Genomic DNA, 12487 nt, shown 5'->3' with positions numbered 1-12487 from the left:
CTGCGGACAAGAAAAAAACTCATGATATGGGTGACAGTATGTGTGTTAAAGCACAGCAGGATGAAAACTGCAGGCCTTCTAGCCCCTGCTAAGGCCAGAAAGCCTGACAGCTGTCAAAGTGATAGGTGCAGGGGTTCTGGGGCCCTGCACCTCTAGCTGCTGACAAGCAAAACTCGTGACATGGATGCTTGTGCAACTGACTGTCTCTGTCTTGGAGCACAAGCAGTTTGGCTCTATTGATTATTTCCTCTCCTTAGTCTGTGGTTTTGTAGGTGTTAATCCTTACTCATTAACTTATCTAGTAGCTACTAGATATTGTGTATTGAGCTGGTCCCCCACCCCGTGCCCCAAGACAGACACACACACAGTCGCATAAGCACCCACGTGACACGAGTTTTGTTTTCAGAACTTTAGAGTAGAGTTTCCCAGAAACCCACGCACTTATTACATTGAAATTTTGCATGCATCATGCTCTCATAAGAGGCTACTATCCCTGCTAGTTTCACCTGAATCAGCCAAAAGACAACAAAGTTATAGATATTTCATTGATTACCCATTATAACCTATGGCCAAATCGCCAAATCTTTTCTGAATCGATTCGGAAGCTCCAAAATCAATTCGGAAAGCCTAAGACTTTCCACAATTTGATTCAGATTCATAAATTTGGCCTCCAAATCATTTCTGAATCTGAATCATGATCTGAAGCTTTGCAGAGCCCTAATATTTAATATTGTTTAAAAAAGTGTATTGTGATCTTTGCAAAAGTGTTTTAAATTCCTTCCAGTGCAATTATTACTGCCATCTCACATAAGTGCATGAAATCTTTGAGTGATGGCATGTCTGTACACAGGCCTGCATGGCTTACTGCACCACAGAAAACTTCCATAGATTATAAGGGTATATGGCATATAATCCTACTGCCATACTGATGCCAGTACTGATCATGAACTACAAGTGAATACAGCACTGAAGAGACTTCAAAAAAAGACTGAAAACCCTCTATGGAAACAAGACTCCAAAAATAATAATAATAAGCAAAGTTTCTAGAAGGAAAGCAGTCGATTCCTTTGTGTTTAACTGAAGTCCCTTCAAATATGTCAAAAGTAATATGAGACAGTATTTAAGCGAGGTAAGACCTAAAAGTGCTGTATACTGTGCAATCTTCAGTATCTTAATTCTGGATAAGATATACAAAAGTCTGCATTGTTAGAATGAGTGGTAAATGAAACCAGTTTACTTACCAATGCACAGAGCAGGTCAACTGCTTCTAAGATTAGTTCTTGGTGACCAATACGAGTGACTCCCAGTTCCTCAAGCTCTTGATGAGTGATGTGTAACAGCTGCTCCCCATTGATCTTTTCCCTTTCAAAATTTTTAATGTATTGTTGGAGGCAGTCATCAAGGCCTATCGAAAAAAAAAGAGTTCATGTTCAGAGAATGGTAGCAAAGAATATAAATTCTAACTCACTAACTGTATAAATTCCCTTTGGGACTTTGGTACACTACTACTTTGGGATGCTTCAGGTTGAAGATGCTATATTAATGTAATATAATTTAATTGACACTGCACCATATCAGGGGCTAATATGGTTTCTGTCAGCCAGTCATACTTCCAGCATTTGTCAAATTAATTTGAATCAATATTTTAAATTAGATTTCTGTCGAGTGCTAGATACCTGACCCCCAAAATTAAAATTATAGTGAGATCAAAGGTAAAGCCAGAAGCTCCCTTACCCAGAAATCAGAAAACAACCAAATCAAAAATCAAGCTTGGGATTAATCTTGTCCACTGAAGATCAGCTCTAAAAAAGCCTTAGGATACATACAAGCAAGGTTCTTTGGGTAGATGTTCTCTTTTATTAGACCAACTGTGTAGCTGGAAGAAGTTCTTTGCAAGCTTTTGGTTGCAATCACCCTTCTTCAGGCATAGGAAGCAAAATGTGACAGGATGCCAGTGAGAATGTAAATGGGTGGAAATTAGGAAAACAAAAAGGTGCAACAGGGAAGGGAGTGGGGGCAAATGAGGGCAAGAAAAGCCAAAAGTGAGTAAGGGAGACTCTAAAGTAGTAGATTTTCAAGGTAGAAAAGAGGCTGTCCATAAAAAAGGAAATAGCTGGAAATTAGGAAGACAAAGGGCAGAAAAGGAGGTGGGAGGGAGATCTCCACCACTCCTACAATAAACCTGCAAACACATCTCCACCATTCCTACAATATCCACACTCCAAAGCGAACCAAACCTCATCACTGCACCCACTCCTCCCCATCCCGATGTACTTCCTTGGCTCCTAGCACCAGCAAATGCTGGTCAAATTGGCACCAAGCACAGCTTGTGGGATGGAGGATTTGGCAGGCTCAGGTAGCCTTAGCTGGCCCACAGGAGAGAGCAGGGGTAGGGACAGGGGTTGCTCATTTGCGGGTGGGACAAGGCGGGGGCTAACAATAGCCTGGAGCTGGGAGGATGGGGGAAGGGGAAGAGGGCAAGAAAAGCACATCCCCAGAGCAGGCACCAGCAGCTGAGGTTTCCCAGCTCTGGGGTTGTGCTGGAAACTGTACAGTTAGATGAGTTCAGCTAGATAAGTGTTGCCAAATCCAATATTTTCTAATTGGGTCTGCCATTTTTCAGAGTGATCTAACCTTCCTATGCTTCTGTACAGTTTGCACTTAAATGGACTAAACTAAGCTGTTAAATGTAAGGTTCAAACCTGGGCAAACCATGTTAGATTGGGTGGCCATTTTTAAATGCAATTTAATCCCCTCCCTTACCTCTCTGAACATCTATACAGATTAAAATCAGTTGGAACAGAATCCAATAGTGATACTGTGGTTCAGAAAGTGTTCACCAGTTCATTCATGCTCAGAATTACAATTTAAGTACGAAAAATCTATTAAAGAGAATCATATTAGAGAGAGGCCATGATAGACACTTATCTTAAGCTAAATCTATCACTGAATGATGCTTCCAAAGAACACTTTCTTCCTTTCACCTGAGTCAGCTCTCCATTTCTGACGGAGTACTAGGAAGGACACCATCACACTTACTCAGCCTAGAAATGAGTTGCATTATACCTTTCTCCTACAACAAAACTCCCAAATACACCAAACTTCTTAAGACCCAAAAGCCTTTGGAAAATTCAGATTGGTCCAGGACATGTAAGCAAGTCAGAGGCTTTTGCACAGATGTATTTCTGCATTACTTTCTAATTACCATAGAACCTATATAAACATGGCATTATCAGGAGTAAGTCAAGGGAATGGGGGAAAAAAAGAATCCAAAAAAAAAAAAAAAAGAGAGTGTGATATAAATATGAAGAAAAGTAAAGTAACATCAAACATATGAACCATTATCTGTGCTTTCAAAAGTATTTTGAACTTTCTTACTAATACAATATAATATTGATATTACAGTATGTGGCAAAGCACCTTTGGGAACCTGCCACTTTAAAGGCTTGAGCGGGCTGCAGACCAGCCTGTAGGTGGGAGCAGACCCAATCAGGTAGTCACATGGCACCCAGGAAACTGTCTGACTGGTGGAGGGCTGGGCAGCTTGGGTATAAGAACAGGCCCTGAGAGCAGAGCCAGCCAGTTGCAACTGAGGAGCTGAAGGATGAACATCATCTGAAAGGGACTTGGTAGTGGTGGTCTACTATAAACCCCCACACCAGGAGGAGGAGTTAGATCTAGATCTAGAAATCTTGAGGCAGCTCTCAAAGGCAGTACGCTCAAAGGACCTGGTTGTCATGGGTGACCTTAAGTACCCAGACATCTGCTGGGAGAAGCAGTCAGCCAGGTCTGCCTGTTCACTTAGGTTCCTAACTTGCATAGAGGACCTGCACCTAACATAGGAGGTATGCAGTCGCACTAGGAGAAATGCCTTACTCAACTTGGTGCTAACCACAGAGGACGACAAGGTAACCTAGAAGATAGTGACCACCTATTGATAGGATTCATTATCTGGCAAAAGGTGGGAAAGATAACTAGTAGGGCAGAAATGTTAGACTTCCAAAAGGCCAACTTCAACAAGCTCAGGAGATTAGTTGAGGTGGGGCTGAGGAGTACTAACATCTGTGGAATTGGGAGTCCAGGAAGGGTGAGTTCCTGAAGGAACTGATCCTGCAGGCACAGGGGGTAGCATCCCAGTACACATAAAGGGAGACAAGAGCCAAGAAACCCTTTTGTCTGATCAGGGAAATCCAGGAGAGCCTACAGGGGCAAAGAGAGGCTTACAGGCTGTGGAAGCAGAGGGGCAGCCACGAAAGAGGAGTATACCTGCTTGGCTCACACTTGCAGGGAAGCAGTGAGGGAGGCCAAAGAAGAAACAGAACTGAAGCTGGCAACAAAGATTAAGGGTAACAAAAAGTTCTTTAAGTACATAGGGAGCAAGAAGGTGCAAGGTAACATAGGACCACTACATAACAGACTAGGCCAACTTGTAACAGATAGGATGGACAAAGCTGAGCTCTTAAACGAATTCTTTGCATCTGTGCTCCTGGACACAGTTACAAACACACCTCTCAATAAGACTTTAGTGTGGTGAGACAGAGATACCAATCCACCAGCGGTTAGTACTGACCTAGCAAAGGGGCACTTGGAGGGGTTGGACATATTTAAAGTTGGCACGACCCAATGATCTTCATCCAAGGATACTAAAAGAATTGGCCAGTGTCATAGTGAAACCACTGGTGCAACTGTTTGAGTGCTTGTGATACTCAAGACAGGTCCCAGAAGACTGGAAAAGGGCCAATGTGGTCCCTATTTTCAAGAAGGGGAGAAAGAAGGACTCAGGTAATTATAGGCCAGTTAGCCTTACCTCTGTCTTTGGCAAGACCTTAAAAAAAATCATAATGCATCACATTTGTGGGGGGCCAGCAGGTAATAAATACAATGTTAAGGGGCAACCAGCATGGGTTTATAGCAGGCAGATCCTGCCCGACTAACCTGGTCTCTTTTTATGACCAGGACACAAAGTGCTTAGATGTAGAAGTAGAGGTAGATGTTATTTACTTGGATTTTAAAAAGGCTTTTGACACAGTGTCACACCCAATTCTTACAAGTAAAATAAGTAGCTGTGACATGGATTTTTTTCCACAGGCAAGTGGGAAGAAACCTGGCTTATGGGATGCACACAGAGAGTGATGATGAATGGGTCAGTTTCTACCTGGAGAGATGTGGGCAGTGGTGTCCTCCAAGGCTCTGCCCTTGGGCCAGTACTGTTCAATATCTGCATCAGTAGTTTGGATGAGGGTGTAGAAAGCAAATTCACAGACAACACCAAAATATGGGGGTATAGACACCAGAGGGTAGGGAATTAACTCAGGTGGATTTAGATAGACTGTAGAAGTGGGTGGATCAGAACAGGATGCAATTTAACAAAGATAAATGCAAAGTGCTGCACCTGGGGAGAAAGACTCACTAATACACCTATAGACTGGGAAGTACCATTCTAAGTAGCACAACAGTGGAAAGGGATCTCAGAGTCATAGTCGACGCATAAATGAACATGAGTCACCAATGCGATGAGGTAATAAGTTAGGCTAACCGCACTGTTTCCTGCATTGGTAGGTGCATCACGAGCAGGTCTAGGGAAGTGATACTTCCCCTATATGTGGCATTTGTGAGGCCTCAGCTGGAGTACTGTATCCAGTTTTGGGTGCCGCACTTCAGGAGGGAAGTAGATAACCTAGAAAGGATTCAGAGAAGGGTTACTTGTATGGTTGAGGGCCTGTAAGTAAGATCCTATGAAGACAGACTAAGGATCTGAATCTCTTCAGCCTCTGCAAAAGAAGGCTGAGAGGTCATCTCATGGCTGTCTACAAACTTATCGGGGTGGGGTCAGCAGGGAAGAGGGGATACTCTGCACTCCTGAGGGTTACTAGAAACAATGGGTGTAAACTGAAGGGCAGTAGATTTAGTTTGGACATCAGGAAGAAATTCCTTACAGTGAGGGTTGCCAAAATATAGAATGGGCTTCCAAGGGAGGTGGTGCTTTCTCCTACCTTGGTGGTGTTCAAAAGGAGATTAGACAAACTCCTGGCTGGGTTTACTTGACCCCAGTGCTCTTTCCTGCAGGGGGTTGGACTTGATGATCTAATAGGTCCCTTCCAACCCTAGAAATCTATGAAATCTGGCCTGAGCACTGCTGCTCCCAGAACATCTGAAAGTTAGGATAGGAACTACAGGGATGGAGGAGGTTCCTAGGGATCCAGGGGGGTCCAGAATCCTTAGGAGGGGGCTGAAAGCCTGTGACTGTGGGAAGGCCAGCCTAGAGTGAGATGCTACATAGACGGAGGCTCAAGTGAGAGGCTAGGATGGCTTATTGAGAGAGGCTGGAGAGACAAGGGCCCAGTGAAGACACAGGTCGGCCCAAACAGAAGGGCTTAGAGCTTGTGGGTCTACAGAGGGGCTAGGTCAGCCCCTGATTAGAACCAGCTGAGAGCTAGGGCTACTGAGGCAAGGCCTGGGGAAACCTAGGGAGTGGAGCTGACCATGAAGGGGTCTCTGGAGGGGCTCATATAAGCCTAGTGAAGTAAAGGGCTGATTTATGGGAGGGCCCAGGTGGGGACCCTTATTGAGGAAGGGAGTCATTGCTTGCAGATTGACCTAGGGGTCTCAACTAGCCCAAGCTGGGGCCAGGGCCTGAGTGGCTGTTTGGGTGACCCTGTGGAGGGGAAAGGCTAGGGAAGTACACCCTGAGAGAAAGGCACCAAGCTTGGGCAACACAGGGACCAGGAAGGCCTGAGGCCCAATACCTGAGAGTAAGCCCTAGTGGGAGGCTTGAATATGAGTGAGGCCTGAGTGGGCTGTAGGCTGTTTGCGGTCTAGGTATGTCAACAGACAGCTGAGGCCTGAGTGGGCTGTAGGCCGTGTTAGGGGCGCAGGTATGTCACATGAGGCCTGAGGGGCTTGTATGCCAAGGTGCAGACACCCAAGGCCAGGGGTCAGAATTAGCCCAGTGTGTGGTAGGCCTGATGTCCTGTCATAGAGTAGAGCCTGAACTGGGCAGCCTGAATGTCTGCAAGAGGTCAGGACCAAAAGTGCAGGATTTGAAGCCTGAAGGGCTGTATAGAGTAGGGAGCCTGAGTGGTCCTGAAGGGCTATACAGAATAGGGCAGTGTGAAAGAGGCCCAAGAAAGAGACAGAGTGAGTGTGGCCCTGTAGGGGCAGTATGAGAGGCTCAGAGCACAGGACTGAGTTTTGCTTGGTAAGGGGCCAAGAGAATTGTCATCTATATGTGATGCATTTTGCAAGGCATGGGACAGGGTATATGGGTGGTTCAAAGCCATGTATTACACCCTTGGCATCAGGGCATTAAATGGGAAGCCTCCAACCTAGAAACAATGGTTTTAATTACAACAAAGGCATGGCAGGAGAGTGAGGTGGGTGGACTGCCCTAGACAGGTGGGCAAGCCAATGTTGTGACAGGCCATGGAAAGGCCCTGTCACACAGTAGAATTCAGCTAATATAGTATACTTCATGAGAAAGATGCAGCACTTATAGAAGGCACCAAATAAGATGGCTTATTTTTAGGTATTACTTTTTGCCCACATTACACAAACTTTTTTAGACAACTGAGTTTATTTAAGAAATCAGATGAAACAGTTTGACAATATAACAAGACATTCTTCTTGTAAGGGAGCACAGAAATGCTAAACAGGCTAAAAAGATGATAAAGTACTCACTGTGAGAACCTCCCACAAGACTTCAGCAACTGATTATTATCTGTTAACCAATAATGTACTTATAAATATTATAATGAACTATTTCAGTTTTCTACCATGCATCATGTATAGCATAAGGCAATATGTATTTCCAAAAAAAAACAAACCTCCCCAAAATTATTGTAAGGTGTAATACCACAGTCTGACAGAATTTTGAGGTAAGTTAACTTACATTATTGCATCCCCACAAGCACTTGTTCAGAATTTTCAAAATTAGGACACAGTAGGAGCATGCATCAGAAATAACACCCAGAAACCTGAAGTTTAAAACTGTATCACCAAACACATATTTAAGGATAGCTTCTATTTTTCTCACTTGGAATTACTTAGCATAGTTGAGTGTCAAAGTAAATTGCTATATACTGTTCATTAGCAAATAAAATGTCATCTAGTTTCAAATTAATATATCAAGAGAAATCTGCAGAGTTAACATACAAGAAACAGATTGTTCATGACTCTTTTGAAATTAGTTAAAAACAATAAGGCCTGCAATCTTTATGTGCGTGCAGTTCATTGCAGAACTTACGTCTTAGTCAGAACCTAGAGTTCAAAAAAATTATGTTAAAATTATACCTTCCATAAATAACAGAAATAACGACAGCTGTCCCTAAAATGAAAAAACCTTAATCCAAACTTTAACAATCTGGAAATACCTTTTAAAATGCATGAATTTATTGAATTATTGACAAGAGACACCTGCTATCATTTCCACAAAAATGTATCTTTAGAGCAGCATTTCTATTTTAAAAAATCATATGTGAGAGCAACTAGTCATATTACTGAGTGATGGAACTGGAAAGTTACAAACACACGCATATACTTGAACTGCAAGAAATCAAAGTAGTTAAGAATAGACAGCATTTCAGTATTAGAGAAAGAAGAAAAATGAAGAAATCATCAACTGTTAAAAAGGTTAAGTTAAAAATGTGTTTAAAAGATTAAAATGCATTACACATTGAGCAGAGATGTCTGCTGCTCAAAGGAGCACTAGAGTTCTAATCTACCATTCAGAAATTAAATCTTCAGCATAAATCTCTCCCAAAATACGGGAATGCAACATATTTTATTAAATCAATTTTCAGCAAATGTACGATGGAGAGTTGCTTGGCACCCATTAACAGAAAATACTAGATCTGCTTGCAATGTTACCACACCATTTTTGCTTTAAGAATAACTTTCTATATGAGTTGAGTGGCTGACACACTCTCATGTTTAAGCAAAAAATTGGATCAACTATTTACCAGTCTGCCATTTCTAGAGTACTAGAATGAGAGTTTGTCAAGAAAAATGTCAGTTTAAATAATGCAATCAGAAAATAGTTGATGATGTTTTTTCTATGTGTCGCGGGGCACTCCTGCGCCCCGCTCCTAAGGAGACGCCACCCCGGGAAAGGGAGAGGTGTAGCAGGGCACCAGGGTGCCTGCTACTAGTAGGAGGAATAGGGCTGCTGAAGTGCCCCGGAGCAACGCAGATGGGGGTTGCTAGGGCAACCAGGCAGATCATGTGGCCAGGAGGGGGCAGGGCCAGGCCCTTATAAACAGCTAGGCCAAAGCCTAGCTAGCAGTACCCTTCTGGATACCACAGGAGCAGGAGCTCTGCGGCTGAGCTGAGTGGCCCGAGTTAGTGGTTGCAGCCTTACCATGCTAACCAGCTGCAATGATGCGGGGAACAAGAGCGCCCTAAAAGGAGGTAGGCTTGAGAGCCTTGGTGGGGGCTTGTGTTTATGTGTGGAGCAGGGAGACTCTGTATGGTTTATGTTACAGCCGGGTGGCTTGAGCTTATGTTACGGTTTGCACCAGAGGACCGGGTGAGGCTGTAGGGGAGTAAGGAGGCCTCAGCGGGGCTCCCCAACAGTTTGGGGGCTCCGGGTGCCCAGTGGGGGCACAGTGCCTGCGGGGCACAACTGTTTGTGCCGGAGCGGCGCAGAGTACGGGGTTTGGACCCCAGCCCGTAAGGGCGGCACTTTGCCCAGGGGGGCAAACAACCCAGGAAAGGGTCAAGGGGGCCAGGCACGCTACGGCCACCTGAGCCCCAAGCACGGGAAACGCGCAGCGTGGTGAGCACGGTACAGGGAGCGCGGTACAGGCCCCAGAGTGGGCGAGGCGCGCGGGGCGCGGTAGCGCGGTCAGAGACCCCGAGAGGGGCCGCAAGCGCGGAGAGCGCGGCAGAGACCCTGAGAGGGGCGAGAGGAGCTAGGGTGGCGGCTACGTGCCAGGCCCAGGGGCGCCAGGCAGGTGAGGAGCCCAGGGTGCCCGAGAGAGAGAGGACCCCAGAGGGGCGAGGGACCGTACAACATCCCTGGGACAGCTGCGAGGCTTGGGGCGTGCTAAAGGGGAGGTTTGGAGGCACGCATTTGCCCATAAGGCTGGGGTGAGAGTACCCCCACTTTGGAATGGAGGTGATACCAGCAAGGTGTCGTTAGGTGGAAGTAGGCAGCCTCCCATTCTGAACCTCAACAGCAAAGACGTGGTGGGCGAGTAGAGGGTGCCAGACCACCCTAATTGGCACGGCAAAGGGGCGCTCGCGAGCTCACGGCCGCTCGCGGGGCCACCCTGTGACACTTTGTATGTTAAAAATGGCCCACCCCGATCCCATCTGTCTTACAGCTATTGTTCCATCTCTTTATTTTTCACCTCCAAACGTATCAAGAACATCATCTTCTACTAGCACGCTGTTTGTTCCACTACTATGACTCTATCGTTGACCCCTTCCAATTTGTTTTCTCCTTACCTAAATCCACTGATAGTCCTTTAAGATCTCAAATAGTTTATTTCATTGTCTTGGTTTTTGATCTCATAGTCCCCTGTGTAATCATCTAGCACTTCATATTGCTTAAAATCTTGGATTCCATTGGCTTTTGCGACTCTCTCCTTTTTATAGTCTTCCTTCTGTTCTCCACTTACTCCAAGATGTATGCAAGGCACAGGAGGTGACAGAACCACTTTAGCCAGCACTGTCTGAGCCTCAGCTGGAGTACTGTGTTGAGTTTTTGGCACAGTGTTCTTAGACAGGAGCAGAGGAACTCAAATGGATCCAAAGATGAGCACAGATTATAAAGGGACTGGAATTCAAGCCATACAAGGAAAGGTTGGAGGAATCAGATACTTTTAGTTGGGGGTAAAAGAAAAATGGTAGGGGGTGAGGAGGCACACAGTAGTATTTTGCAAATATTTGAAAAGCTACCAGAAAGAAGACGGAGAATAACTTGTCTGCCTTGCCATAAAAAGGGTTGGACAAGAGGTAAAATACAAAAGGAAATTTAAAGTGTAGACACAAAACATATTAATACCAGCATAACTTACATACTATTTTTGTACACTGGTGTGAGTCACCTTGGTATCCTGAGCAGGCTAGATAGGATTATACGAAAGCAAGACAGGATGGGACCTTAAAATGACTTTTAGTCCAACCACCTGCTCAAGGCAGGATCATCTGTTAAGCCAGTGATTCTCAACCAGAGTCCATGAAGATGCTTTTAAGGGTGCTATGCAATATTAGCACCATTACATGGCAAACATTTACACACAGTTTACAAGACAAACCCAGGGATTTCAGATAGGAATCCATAGTGTAAAATATACTGTGATCTTTCTCGGTTTTTTGCAGCAAGATTTGTTATTTTTTCTGCAATCAAAAAACGTGAAAGTTAAAAGATGGCATTTTCCCAAGTAGTGTCTTGAATCTAAAAAGACTGAGAATCACCCACTCAATTGTCCATCTAACACAGTCCTGAAAGTTTCAAGGGATGGAAAATACATTTCTGGATATATATGGAAATATTCCACAAACTCTAGACAGCCTGTCCCAGTGCTGAACCACCCTCATAATGAGAGAGTTCTTTCTTATCTCCAATTTTTATTTCTCTTGCAATAATTTAAGATCAATGCTTTTTGTGTTGTCCCCTGCAGCCAGAGAGAATAGGCTTTTCCCTACCCTCTTTATAACCACTCTTCAAGTATTTAAATACATATCAAATCTTCTTTTCTCCAAACTAAATAATCCCAATTCTTTTAGCCTTTCCTCATAAATCATGTCTCCTAGTTCTAATAATTTTTGTCAGTCTCCAAAGGACTCTTTCTAATTTGTTCCCATTTCCTGTGAAGTGAAGTGTCCAAAACTGGATACATGACTCCATATGATATCTCACCAATACAGATGAATTACTTTCTTTGATTTAAAAGTCAAATCAAGTCACTTTCTTCCTATTGATGTAGCCCAGTGTGCTATTGGCTCTTTTCCCAACAAGAGCACACTGTTAGCTCACATTTAGCTTTTAGTCTACAATAACCCAGAGGTCCTTTTTCTGCAGCACTGTAGCTTAGCCAATCATTCCCCAGTCTGTATTTGTGAATGTAGTTGTTCCATTCCAAGTGTTGGCCTTAGTGACTTTCAATTGATTTTTGGATGACTTTTCCACTTTATCAAGGTCATCCTAAATTGTGACTGCCCAACAGCACTGTTTGCATCTTCACCCAACCTGGTGTCATCCACACTTTTTCTAAGTATATACTCAAATCATTAAAACTGAATGCCGAATAGAATACTGAACAAAAATAGACCTTCTGGGAACCCCACTTAACACTTCCTCCCAGTTATCGAGCCATTGATGATCTTTGAAATGATGATCCGAACACTTACACATCTTTTCAGTACTTTCATTTAGATGGTGATTCCTTAATTTATTAATGAGCATGTCATGGGAGACAGCCTTGCTATGATGATAATATATTATATACACTGTTCTGTGCCTATCCACATATCCTATCACCCT

The 12487-nt window shown here is 44.0% G+C and overlaps 1 protein-coding gene across 1 annotated transcript in view; it reads right to left on the bottom strand.

The window, feature by feature from the left end:
* Nucleotides 1-12487, bottom strand: part of LOC149858241 (connector enhancer of kinase suppressor of ras 2-like) — a 762411-nt gene that overhangs the window by 476496 nt on the left and 273428 nt on the right. Inside the window, exon 4 of the mRNA XM_090059075.1 lies at nt 1242-1405. Coding sequence (XP_089915201.1) covers nt 1242-1405 — 164 coding nt within the window. The remainder of the gene's footprint in view (nt 1-1241; nt 1406-12487) is intronic.

The sequence above is a fragment of the Crocodylus siamensis genome, chromosome 8 (genome assembly GCF_052110815.1).
Source record: "Crocodylus siamensis isolate JL-2025a chromosome 8, ASM5211081v1, whole genome shotgun sequence".
Lineage (NCBI taxonomy): Eukaryota > Metazoa > Chordata > Crocodylia > Crocodylidae > Crocodylus > Crocodylus siamensis.
This window is presented reverse-complemented; position numbering and strand designations above follow the sequence as displayed.